The 14049-nt window shown below is 48.8% G+C and overlaps 1 protein-coding gene across 1 annotated transcript; it reads right to left on the bottom strand.

Annotated features, from left to right (window-relative positions):
* Positions 1–6905: 6905 nt before the first annotated feature.
* On the bottom strand, positions 6906–7164 carry IUM83_07038 (uncharacterized protein; the record flags this gene model as incomplete). The annotated part of the gene is made up of 2 exons (XM_067931298.1): positions 6906–6946; positions 7005–7164. The coding sequence occupies 2 exons, from the start codon at positions 7162–7164 to the stop codon at positions 6906–6908; spliced, it is 201 nt and encodes a 66-aa protein (XP_067780516.1).
* Between the last annotated feature and the right edge of the window lie 6885 nt (positions 7165–14049).

The following is a 14049-nucleotide window of genomic DNA, read 5'->3' as shown; positions in this document are numbered from 1 at the left end:
GATCGACACTGATCGCCACCGTTTGCGTCAACACAGCGAACGGAGCTAGCGTGATCTTCTCAGCCTTGCTCAAGTCGTCGATCCTGTCGCCAATGACCTCAGGATAGGACTCAGGCGGCTGTTGAAGTTGTTCACACGATCGCAACAATATGATTGGTCAGAAAATGGCTGAGTACAAAAAACACTGAGGGGATTTGACAAGACATGAAAGGGCGTGCCAAAGTTACGTATACAGTTTCAGAGTCTCAGCTTAATAATCAGCTCCTCGACGTCCTGTGCGTTCTCACTCGCCATAGCCTGCACATCGAGATTGGGGAGGTGGCTGGCGCAGCCCACTAGAGGTACGCCCAGCTCCGTCGCCAACCGCCTTTTCACGTAGTAATTGTCCTCCACGACGAACAGGCCCTCGACGAGGTTCTTGTTGAAGTCCACTTACACTATCCAATTTAATTGATGTACTTCGCCCCGTCTAACAGAGACAGAGGGGTTAGAACACTTCTGCTTATCACAGGAGTTATGAAACTCCAAGATGTAGGTTTCGGATACAATCTGATATAAAAGAAACGGATGGAAAGGGTATCCCTCACTGGGGGAGAGCGTGGCCTCATTAACGACACGGCGCGAAGTGATTGCGAGAGCAACTACAACGTGTTTGAGTAAGAGCTGTCTCGGACAAAGTTTGCGTGAAATATAATATCTCCGTGTCTCGGACAAAGTTTGCGTGAAATATCTCCGAGATATCGACAAGAAACACTGGGTTAACATAAATATCAAGAACACTACAAACTACCCACGTACGACGAAACGACCTCTAAACTATCTGAGGAAGCCAACAACTGGATTGAAAATGACTGCCGAAGCGCAAAACCTCTCGATGCGTTTACGTTGTACTTCAGGAAGTTAGGCGAACTTGTCTCTGACAAGAGACTAACAGCAGCGACTTGGCTTACAAAAACGCCAGGATCAGTGTAATGGGCCTAGTTTCGCTCACTACTTATGCTTACACGTTGCGCTACGTGTATGAGGAAGCGATAGTTTAGATTTAATTAGAATACAATATACTTCAGTCCTCAAGTATAATTTAATCCTAATAAAGACACCTAAGTAATTTGTTTAAGGTAAAATGAGAACTGTATTGTTTCTAAATTGACCATCCTCCTCAATCTGCTAAAACTGTTTTGTCACCTGTGAAAGCGGTTGACAGCTGCTGACTTTCAGAGCCCCACCAATATGCATCGGTTCTGATTGGTAGAAAGATGCTGCTTTCTACCAATAGGATCTTTGGTAGGTATGGACCACTCATTGTGGTGGCCACTTCTATGTAGCCCATTGATGTAACTTACACCAAGGTGAGGAAGTATCTAAAACTTTTAACATGTATTTTATCTGTTAAAATCACAAGTGGCTTGTAGCCACCTGTGCGAGTAACCCCGTTACAATCAGGCATTGTTCCACTTATGGCTACTAAGCGTCAGGAATCGATAATCATGGCGGGCAGTGCAAGGTAACCCCATGCATGCAGGGGGAGTACAATGTGCGATTATGCAGAAAGGCCAAAAGGACCAGAATATATTCACCCATGGAGACTTGTAGAGCTTCCAGCTGTGGAATGCACCGGTGACAACTGGCAAGATTTGGAATTCCCGTGCTCCCACGCTTTCATCGCCGCCGAGAAAGAAGGACTGGCTCTCGACATTTTGTACGATGCAAAACAATCCCGGGTATGTGCGTGGCTGCCTTTAAGCCCTGGCCTACTTATGTACAGCTAACAAACGATTTAATTATTCAAGTTCATCCCATCCTGTCGGGCCCATCCGAACCTGGAAAGAGATTTAGCGTAAATCCAACACTGCTGATCAGTCTGGAGCCGCAAGTGCCTTAGCACGCTTCAAATTGATTGTCAGGATGTGTCACCCAGACACAATGCCGAGCGAGATTGACTGGATTGTCATCGTCGACGTCTTTCTCTTCTTGCTCTTCCCACCAGCTGATGTTTGTTTTTTGTGTACTGCACCTTGTTTGAGAGGCGTCTGGCCTCCTTCCTCTTTTCTAGCTTCTTCGCGACAGCTTTGGAGTACACCCGCTTTTGTGTTGGAAGTGCTCTTTGAGCTTGTAAGTAGAGCTCAAAGTTTTGTGTTTTGAGTTTTCGGTCTTAGGCCTATCTGGGTTGCGCTTGAAGGCTTAATGAATTTACAAGTGTCTGGCGCTATGGCGAGTTGTACAGTGATGACCCCCCCACTGCTTTTTGTCAGCGCTGGCCGAAACAGACCCGTTAAAGCGCTGAACGTGCATGTCTCTGAGTAGTAACGCCAGTAGTAATGAATAAAAGCACTGAGGTTCACGGGTGCACGTAACGTGAAGGAATGGTTTCACAAATCTCAGTGCTTAAGGTTGAATTATAGAAAATCCTCGTTACGATATACAAAACCAGCAAAGAAATTCGTGCAGTGGACAATAAGAAGGCAACCAGTCAATCATATTCAATCGATAGATTTGATCTTTGTATTACCTACGTTTTTGAGTCATTTATATGAATTTACATGCATTTTAGGAAACATTGGTTTTATGTCATTTTATCTGCCGATGGTAGCTGTACTTTTATTAGGGATGACATTCTTTATACCGGTTTTGTATTTCGTTATCTGTACGCGAAACAGGACCCTGTTGGCCACGAGCAAACAAGCGCGGGACGCTGGCTATTGAAGGCTCCATCACCGAGAAGATGCTCAGCAGGTATGGCTTGGTCGTCGATGGCGGTTCTAACCGGTCCGAGCAATTTCTTGCGGTCTTTGGATTCTACGAGGTCAATCGGACACGCCGGCAGCCGTTCGGGGCCGTCACGCACTCGCCAACCGCCCGGACGGCGAGCACTCGACCACCAACCACGCAAACGTACTACAGACCATGTTGGGTGGCAACAGATCTGGGTGTATGTTGTCACCTATCCGTGGGCCTCATAGCCACATGTCTACTGTATTTTTACTAGACAAAATATTATATCGCAACCTAATACAGTAGTAGTATCACTTTTACCCATAACTTCTACTATAATACACATCTACTGATTTGGTGCTGGTACCAGCTATTATCACCATCTTAAAACAAATCTCAGCACTTACGGTTGAATTATGGAAATTCCTCGTGTAATGTATTATATAAAGGAATGTAATATATTGAAATGATGCTGCGTACCGGCGTGTCTCAACGTTTTCACAAATGTGCAGAGGCAGATCATGATCGTCCAGTGCAGCGACTCGAAGAGGTTGAGGCTGCGCTGGCGCATCCACGGCGTGACCCCCGACTCCGTCGCCGTGTCTGAGCACATCAACCTTTTGATGTCCAGTGCTACTTCCTCACGTCTTGGATGAGGTTGCTGTAGTAGGCCTTCGGAGCTTGCAGCCACATGGTAGAGCAGTGGCACTGGAAGTATCCGATGGCGGGATCGTCCTGCTCGTTCAAGTCGGATTGAAGAAGGAGTTGGCGATCTACTGGTTAGTGAACGGGTGAGAATGGATATGAACTCAGTGGGGAGAGACCAACGAGAGCTTTTCGACGCGGTGCGAGCTTAGCAACCACTCGTTAGGATAGTTGGTCGTATTGCAGCGCCGGGATTGGTGTGGTCCCACAATAAGCTATGTATGTATTATATAGCGTGGCCAACATAAATGGTTTCTGTACTATTACCGAAATTTTTTTGAGCGCTATGCATTTTTTGGAGCCCTGCGCATTCATGTTGTAGTCAATATAGCCGTAGTCTCTCACGTTGTCCTCCCCCCATGTCTTCATCTTCGCTTTTTCCGTCTTCAGGGTCGATGTGGTTCGTGATCGCAATCATGTTGTTTTCGTCCCCCATGCCTCCCGTTCAGCGTAGATTACAGGATCCACATGAACCGAATAGAGCCCAAATTCGGCAACTCGCGTGAAGGCATATCCGTCATGCTAAACCGCGACAAGATGTCGACGCAGCGGTGGATGGGCATCTTTACATGAGCCACAGATCATTCAGTTCGTACAGATACGTGGTGCTCCACCCCTTTCAACGGAACTACGCGCATAATAACTGCAATTCATGAGGAGGAGGTCGAATTGGTGCTGGGTGAACGAGTGAACTAAAGTCTGCGCTATAGAAGCAACAAGCTCTTTGACTATTCTTAATATGTCGGATTCGAGCCACAGCCTCCAATGCAGATGTCAAAAGAAGGACTCCCGTCGAAATCCAATGACAGGCTATTCAAAACCTCAAACACACACTTGCCTGTGCAAGCATCACTGCGCATAGCAACGAACCTCAGTTACTTGAGCTGGTCAAGGGCAATATGGCCGCGGCCCGGATCGTCTGGAAGTGCGTCAGGTTCCTCGAGGTAAGTCGATCAGCAAATCTCTACTAAGTAATCTTAAAGTAAGAGACGAAAGGACAGTAAGTGAACACTGCTTCACAAAAGTTGCCAAACATGTTCGCATAGACAGCTTTTCGATCCGGAAAGTTGTCGTATGACGCGTTTTGCTCGATGTTGCTGTCTACATCTGAATTGAGGGGTTGGTGCAACTGAACTTGTAATGCGTCGAGAAACAGACAGCTTGAGAGAGCTGTGCTAACGTCGGTTACCATATAATCATATCCTGGACGCTCACAGTAATCGTACTGATCCCGCGTGTCGACATAATGACTGAACGCCAAGTCCGAGGGCCCCAGGGTTCCTTCGCGGCTTGATATCGGGCAGAAAATTTTGGTAGTAGTGAAACCCTTGAGGTTGTGCGCGTCGGTCTCTTCCTTCATGGCTTCAAAAGGGTGCTCCTGGATCGATACCCGGTGGTGGGGTGTTTACAAACCGACGCTCGATCTCTCTCAATATGGGGATCGACTCCATGGCAGAGGGACGATACAAGACGACACTTGGATTCAGCAACTTGCCTGTTGGTGGATTCGATGGTCCGGAGAACAGGGGCAAGACGAAGCTTGGGTGCGACAAGTGCTACCGTGCCAAGGAACTAGGACTCACGATGAAAAATTGAAGTGTGAATTGATAGTTAAGTCTTCTACACCATCGACGCTCTTATGACCATTCATTTACGATCGTATACAAAAAACAAACAACAGGACCTCATAACGCACAAACGCTTGATAAACCTGTGCGACTAGATCGTACTCAACGTGGCGAGCCATCAGGATTGACACTTCGCGCAGGTAGGAAGAGGAAAACGCAAAGGAGATTACAAGAAGGACAGAAGTGAGTTCATTAAGGTGAGAGAGAAGGTTGAGAAGACACCTCCGTAGCTTGGAAGTGAAGTCGCGGTTATACCCAGTAGCCAATCGTCTAGACCCTCCCATAATCGGGTACACCAGAGAAGGTCTAGATCGGTATAATTACGTACTACGTTTTTCGAGTGGGGTGTGCAACTGGTGTGCAGATGATAACCGAAACACTCCCAGCAGCAAACGACCATTTGTTCGTGCGGCTCAAGATCGGGTTCAACTCTTAGGATGACATCGGCAGCTTAAACACAGGCAGTACTGACTGGGCCTTCGTACTCTGTAAAGACCTGGGGACGTCGGTTTTGAAGTCAGATTCCCGTTCTAGATTTAGTATTGGCTTGAAGAGACCACGGCGAAGGCCGCGCGCCTGTCACTCTACACGTCACCCTGCCGTCTTCTCAAGAGGTTCCGGACGACGAATTTGTCGGTAGCGATGATTTCTGCAACGAGGACATGAGTGGTACTGGCTCGGTAGGCGATGACATTTACGACAGCTCGTTCTCTTCGGACGAGGAACCGGAGGCACCTTGCTGGGACCCAGACCCCAATCTGCGCTGGGATGTGCGGCAGATCGATGACTTCTCGGTTGTCGAGAAACCGACAAGAAGACTACCCTGCCTACGAGTGAGTACCACGTCATCGTACCTTGGGACTAGGGGAACACCTAGTAGTAGACGCTATCGCTCGACAGAGCCTCTTGAGATCATGTTAGGTGTTATGATATCGTTATGATGGGATGATATGATGCACTCTAATTGGGTCTAAATATATTATTAAATTAGCCAATAGGAAAAGTACAGGGCATTTACTTGTGTGCACTACACACAACCTGCCGAGGGATGTAAGAGGATGAGGAGGACGCGTGGCGCCGCCACTGCAGTCCCCCCCTCACTTCGAAACTGACGGCCTAGTAACTAGACCAACATTAGGGACGTACCGCCAGGAATGTTGGCTCGCAATGCGCTTCAAGGCGAGCGAGATGGGGCATGTTCGCGAGTCCTGTAAGACGGACTTGAATAACCAGACCAGGTGTTGACTACTCGTGCATGTTCCAGGCGATGACGGTTGCAGCAGGACTTCTTGAGAGGACTAACCGGGTTCCTCAGAACGTGATTGACGACTTCTGCGCTGAGGGCCTGCACAAGTTTAATATGGCCTTCAACCAGGACTACACTAGGAAACAGCCAATATGGAAGTGCGCACTAGATCAGCGAGCTGATGTAGGACAACTACGGTCGGCATCATTGGCCTCGTGTGCTCAGCTAGCTGACTTGTGACAAGGGCGTTTCGCATGGGTTGTACATTGCGGCTACTTACAATGTCAGATTTGTGGGGCATGCGATTGTAGTTCGCGTAGCGAACTGCGGCCAGCGCAAGACAGTGATTGACAACGGCCAGGAGAAGTCCGTGTAATAGTGCCGCTGGGTGAACTTCTTCGCTTTTCGTCGCTCGTTCAAATTCCGGTAATTGTAAAGGACGGGTGACACTAAGGAGGGACATTTCCTGAGATTTGCGAGGAAGGCCATACTACAGAGATAGGGCACTCACTACCTAAGAATATCCCCCGCTGACTGTAATGCAAATTTTAGACAAAAAGAAAATGTTAAAAATTTCGCTCAACAGATTTTATTGTTGAGTTACGGCTGACTACCTACACCTGGTAGCGCTTGCGGATGGTCATCACCAGGCCTTCTAAGTACGTGCAGACCGCCACCTTTCCCGCAAAAACAGGTCTTCCAAAGGAACTCACCCAAGTACCCAACCAGCAGCTCCTTGCGGACGCCCCTCATTCGCTTCAGGTAACGCTTGATGCGCGCCTCCCAAGCGCCCTCGATGCTGTTCGTGTGGGCTCCGGTCACGGGGACCACGATGAACTTGTCATGATTCACCCAGCGGTGGGTGTACTGCATACCGCGTAGGTAGCGATTATTTTCAAGAGTGTGCTTGCCGTTCACCCTCACGTAAGAGGCGAAGGCATCACTAATGATGGTGGTGTTCGCCTTTACGTGTTTGCGCAGTATAGGAGACAATGTCTTCTTCTTACGGTCCGCACCCGTAAGGATGCCGAACCACAGGTTGGTGTCGACCCCACCAAACAGCCAGTTATCTGGATGCTACAGGCCTCGGCCGTACTTAGCTTCTTTTTTTTCAAGCTAGTCTCATCGATTTCGACGACGTGGCCAGGGCCCCCAATCTACAAACAGTACAGTAAACAATTAGAGTAGATCAATATATCACAAAGTACTGTAGACATACCTGCATGTTGCATGTCAGCATTTCCTTGAAGCAGATGTCACGGCAAAAATTGTACCAATCAATTGCCGTGACATCTGAAATGTCTAGCCACTGCTGGGCAACACCTACGGGTACGTCGCTGCACCAAAACAGCAGCAGCCGCAGGCACTTCGTCAAGGGCCACTTTGACTTCGCGAAGGAGCTGCCCGCACGCACGCTCACTTCGTAGTCGCGGCAGCGCCAGCGCCGGCACGGTGCGTTCACCGACATATCGTGAACGCCGACGCTTCCGGGCGGACGTGGCGTACAGGTACGGCGACGGCTCCGGGGCGCCATCTGCATGACGTTAAGCTCTGCGTCGGCAGCAGCGCGGGAGGACGGAGACGTCCGGCGCGTGACCGTGGTATATGGTATCGGCTGGTTGGAGGAGGGGGGGGTTGAGTGGTGGGGGCTTTTGGTTATGAGCTAGCTTGGCAGCCGGTATGTTAGGGAAGCGCGAAAATGCACGCCAAAACGGGGATGTGCCTTGCCCGCAGTGCGCCCTTCATATTCTTCAAGTTGAGATTGGAACTAACTTGACTTTTGTTATTGTAATTTTGGGTCAGCGGGGACATTCTCAGGTAGTGCCAGAGATAGGACATTCGGCATCTGAGCAAACATCCCTTTTCTAGCATCATTGGGAGGCAGACCCCCAAACCCAGCATCTTCTGTATTTGTTCTCTGCACGTCCCGACACACTCAAGCAGTTCCGACGCCATCCAGAGATCTTGGAGATGGATTGCGCCTACAAGACGAATAAGCACAACTTGCCTCTGCTCAACATGATTTCGTTAACAGGCTTCAACACTGTTCTCCCTGTAGCGCAGTGCTTGTTGCCTCGCGAAAGAGAAGAGGACTATCTCTGGGCAGTAGACACCCTGCGGACGTTCCTCATAGAGAAGTATGTGGGTATCCCAGGGTTAATTCTCACTGATCGAGAATTAGCCGCTATGAATGCCAACAACATTGTCTTTCCGAATGTGCCAACCTTGATCTGCGGGTGTCCTATGAAAAAAATGTGATCAGTAAGACGCGTTAATTTCTGGGGCAAATTACTGTTGAAGACCCGGCCCCAGGACAAGCCAAGTTCGAGAATACAGTGCAAACTGATTCCTTCTTGGAGGCTTTCTATGTTACCGTAGATGCCGGTACTGAAGACGATTTTGAGGAGAAACAAGCCAAATTATAAAATACGAATCGCGAGATCTCTGATTATCTCGACAAACACTGGTCGAAGTACAGGTAAAGGATCGTCCGTGCATGGACTGACCGCCACCAGCATTTCGGGCTTCGTGACAACTCGTTTGTCGAGCGAGCCCATGCGAAGTGCCAAATTTGGCTGAGCGGGTGGAGAGGCGACTTGTACAAAGTATATATGGCACTGCGGTCATGGTGGCAGGCGGGGGCAGCTTCCACAAATCTTAGTCCAGAAAGTAACGCAGTGCCCGTTCCGTATCTTTACAAGATAATCAATACGCAGCTGTGTCACGCGTGATCACTAACGGAAACCCACAACCTATTGGAAGAATCACGTGCGATAGTCTTTCGATGGGCAGATCGCGATACTTGCTCAGGGGTGTTTCGCGCAGTGCATGGCCACCCTTGTGTACACGACCTGATCGCAATAACTGAGTCAAACGGTCAGTGTCTACTAAGCCCTCACGACTTCGCTTTACACTGGTGGATTAACTGTGATCAAGTCATTTTCTTCTTGGAATGACCGCGTCGAGCATGGATCCTAAAAGAGCTGTCGTTGTCGTACAAAACACCGCAAACGTTGCAGACGTATGGCCCCTCAGACTTCGATGGAGCTCGACGCTTTAATTGGTTTTCGGCAGCCTTCGGGCTGTTTTTACAGTGCCGTCGGTGATATAGAATTGTGCTTGATTCCGCCAACTTGATCCCGGAGTATTGACAATCGAATTACCGGGGAATAACGTTGGCGACTGTCTGGTTCCCACTCGAGACCCCGGTACGTAAAATAGCAGTGAATCCGGAGATTCAAACGATCATAAGCCATGCCGTTGTGTATCTGACCTCCACGGAAAATGACGCAAAATCCGACTGGAATGTTAAGGACACGCGCCTGGATCTCGTCTTTTGTGTCAGCACACCCGTTGAAACCACGCATCTTGGTACCAGTCTCCAAAGCGAGCACCATACTAGCTGGTAGTCAATTCCCCTTCTTCGGCACCACTATCACCTCTTTGGGATAGTCTTGATGACTTTCCGGCTCTTCACCGCCCGGATGAGACCTCGTGAAAGAGAAGACGGAAGGGAGCCACTGAGCGCCAAGTCAAGCGGTGATCCGTTTCAGTGCAATCTTGACGGCCCCGGACTCTTTCTTCTCGCGTACTTGCTCGCGGTGTGTGTCGTCGTGCTCACCGCCTACTTCCTTGAAAACAGGGACGTATTCGGACGACTTTGCCTCTGAGCGAGCCTCCGCTTAGTGAGCCGCGAGGACTTCAGGCCGCAGACCTATGTAGACGACTAAGTAGCCGTAGGGCGGCAGCGTATGCTTCGGCTTGGGCGCCATTTCGGAAGTGAGCTTAATGCTGGCAAACCCTAGTGTATTTTGCAACGGCCACACGTCCACGGGACGGGCACACCCCAAATTTATCTTGTTGTTTGTATAGTAGCGGGCGGGACGGGCACGTTTGGATGGGACGGGCACACCGTGAAGTTTGCAACGGGCACGCTTTGATGGGACGTGCACGCCTTAATATTAACTTTGATTTTTATGCTAGAAAACGGCTCCATCATCAGATGCCGCCTTTCCCATCTCTGTCAAATAGCCCTCCTCGCAAATCTCAGGAAATGGCCCTTCTTAGTATGATTTCGATGTGGGTTTAAAATCTCTGAACAATTAACAAAAAAATTCTAACCACCACAGACTCATTTTTTATTTATCGTTAATGCAAATCTTAAACCAAACGTTCCCTTGTTATTGTGGTGGGAAATACACAATAACTCTCTCTTTTTCTCAATAGCGGCTTCGCTAAAGGTTTAGTGAAGATGTCAGCGCATATTGCAAGATGCTACAGTAGTGGATCGTTAACGATTTTCTAGTTCCTGTACAAAGACGTATTCTATGTCGGCATGTTTACTTCGTCCGTGGAGTTGGGGTTGTTGCAGGTTTTGATGTAGCTTTGGTTGTCCTCCAGGGTCTAGATTGGTTTCGAGTTGTTATAACCTTTGTCTCTTAACAGAAGCTTGATATAAATGAGCTCTTGCATGCTGTAACAAAGAGCAATGTATTTATCTTGTGTCGTTGACAGCACTACAGTAGCGTCGATATGAAACCCAGCAAATCGGGCTATTGTAAAACATAGTGATGCATCCACCGATGGAGCGCCAATTATCTTCGCACTAGACATAGTCTGAGTCCTTGTTTGCCAGAAGATACCCGTCCGACTATAGAAGCTCAAAGTTTTCAATACCACCTAAAGTGATGCCCTGGTCCAGAATACCACTTTTGTATTTTCATCCTACTTGGCAACATTCCAGAGCGGATTTCCTGGATTAACCAGCTATTGGCTGACTTCGCGGATGGAGCAGACAAAATCATATCAAAATTGTTTTTTTTAGCAAATCAAAACCGTTAGATTGAATTTTTTAGCGAATGATTGGCCTTATGTAATCGAGTGGACAGCGTAAAACTCGACGCCTGACCAACTAAATTCGAGAGTCACTCCCTCAATGGCGCCAACTACTCCATCAACGAGAAGCGCGAAGGTGCGCTGCTCGCCATCGAAGTTGACGTCGAAGTGGCAGCGCGCCGACTCGAGAGACCCGCGGTACAGTTTTCGGGTGGTGGAAGCAGGCCGATCGGCTGCTCGCTTTTCGTGGCAACGCGCGATCGATCGCCAACGCTCATGGGGCAGGGACGCAAGGAAATATTTCCTAGCGTTCCCGCTCTTGTAACGTTTATGAAGGACGCACGCAGAGATGAAAAGGTCGGTTACAGCATGCTAATACGTGGTTTTAATGCGTTTTTTTTCTGATGTTACAGTATGTTTAGGTCCTTTCACCACTTGCACCGATCGATTTCATGTGGCTACAGGAGCCCCAGTACTGTGCACGCTACATGGACGAGTACAAGAACCCCGAGCAGTCCCTTGCGCGAATGTGCCAGCGTATTTGCAAACACTAAAAGCATTATTTTGTGGTTATGTATGGTTTTAATGGATTAATAATTGTTTAAATTGATGTAATGATTTATTTAGCTGCAATTTTCCATCTCAAGAGCCCCAAGCAAAGAAGCCGATTGTAGAGCTGCTCCAAAACGCGCTGAGTTCAGTTTGAACTCTGGAGCAAGAATTGTGCATTGTGCCCTCCAAAGCATTTTAATGTGGATGAAACGGCTATTAATTTTGACATGCCGCCAGCGCTTTTGGGCTGGTAAAGGCCGGAAGGACCCTGCTCGTATTGCCAAAATTACGAAGCACACCGGCAGAATGATAGCTGTTCTTACCTTTCGCGGCGACGGTACGTTTAAACTGATTAGTGACTCGAATCGCGTTGTATTGTTATAAGTATTGTATGTTGTTTTAGGCTACAAACTTCCTATTCTCTTCATCATCCGAGGAAAACTCGGCGGCGACATCGACGGCGACGAGCTGTCACACTACCCCCCCCCAGGCGCTACTACACCGTCCAAGAAAATGCGTGGATGGACGCAGTAGGATGGAACTTCTACGTAAGTCATTTACTAAAACAAGAAGTCGATGGTCCCGCTGTCCTCCTCGTCGACAATTTTGATTCTGATGTTTCTGAGGAGGGTCAGCATGTCGTTGCTGAAGCAGCAAACGCTAAGGTGTTCCCTTTCCCACCTAATACGACGGCGATTTGCCAACCGCTCAACGCTGGCGTGATGGGTCCCCTAAAAGCAAAAAAAATAGTCGAATTTCGTTGTATTACGGGAGGTCCTGGAAAAGAAAAGCGCCTCCGTGCAATTTCGGCTACTTTTGCTGCTTGGAAAGAATTACCAGAAACATCTGTAATTCGAAGCTTTGAGAAAGCAATTCCTAGGTATACTAAGGTAATGATCTGATAATAGCACTTTTTTTTGACAAAACACGTGGATATTTACTGTGATATTTGTACAGCCATTAGCACTATCGTCCATTCAGAACTCTGCCGTATTTTAATGTCGGTTTTGAACAGAGGAAGTATACTACAGAGAATGCCCTTCAATCGTGCCGGCTTTGTAAGTCGTTGTCTGTAGCTATATATAACCGTTAGATTGGCGTTGTTTTCGTTTATTACTGATAAATAACGGTTATATCAAATTCAATAAATTTTCTATTTGCTCTCTAGTCTGAACATTTTCTGCGTTTCTAGGGTGCCAACTTCAGCGTTGAAACGATTCTTAGCTGTCCTGCGGAACCGCTCACAACAGGTGTACAAATCGGACTTCCGCTAAACTACATAGAGGTGGATGACTCGCGAGTAGTCGACAAAGTAGTGACCACCTCTATGTGTGGGCGATGGTGGGGAAGCTCGCCAGTAGCACAGTGTCGCCACATGGCAGTCGGGATGACATGGTTAAAGAGCTGACAGTAGATGCGGTCTTGACCACAACGAGTTGGTTAGTCGCGTCCATGGGGTGCGTTCGAGAAATCCTGGTGGGCCGTTTCGTTGCCCGCCGCAGTGGCCTCAGGGCTACCTTTCTCCATCACGTACTTGTGTTTGGTGTAGTCGTCCAGCACCTTATGCTCGATATTCTTCTTGAGGTCCGTGTAGGGATGCACTTCTTGTTGCCCTTCCCGATCACAAGGTCAGGCTTCCACGCTCTGGGCATTGCATGGTAGAGTTAGAGCAACTTTAGCTTGTCGGCCACCCTAATACCTGTAGCTTCAGCGACTGCCATCAGTGCGCCCTAAAAGGTCAGCAAGAACGCCAAGAGGTCCAAACCCTCCTCGTATCGGATGGTCACCAAGTCATGGCTGATGTAGTCCAGTTTGACAGATCGAATGGGAAGCGGTGCATCCTTAGACGAGGCGTACGTGAGCATCATCGATAGTTGGGATCAGGAACGAGCGAGTTTTGCGCTCCATGCTGCGTCTTTCATTCGAGCTCGGATTGGGAGCCGCACGCTTCTTGGCCGCTCGGGGTTGGCTCGAGCCGTCTTGACCTGTGTGTAGAACAATTTTCAGCGCCTTTCCTTGTCGTGCTTGGACTTGGTGAAGGACTTGCTCAATGGGAGACGATGAGTTGGGCTTCACTGACCGAATCGACTGAGGGTCCGTCACCATCACATCGGAGCATTGCCCGATGGAACGTACGATGACACCCCGGACGAAGGGGCTAGACTTAGGTTGGACCGCATCGTCGTTGCGCTTGACGTGGTCGTCGTTGTCGATGCTGCCGCGTCGAGGCAGGGTACCGGTATCCAGGAGCAGACCATCCGACATGGTATGTGAGGGTGGCTGGGAATGCTTGAGGTCGTGGTCGTGGTCGTCCGAGTTGACGCCGGATGGGCCGAGTCGCTGTCGTAGTATTCCTGGTCGATGGCGCCT

This window comes from Phytophthora cinnamomi (genome assembly GCF_018691715.1).
Source record: "Phytophthora cinnamomi strain GKB4 chromosome Unknown Contig127, whole genome shotgun sequence".
Taxonomy (NCBI): domain Eukaryota; phylum Oomycota; class Peronosporomycetes; order Peronosporales; family Peronosporaceae; genus Phytophthora; species Phytophthora cinnamomi.
This window is presented reverse-complemented; position numbering and strand designations above follow the sequence as displayed.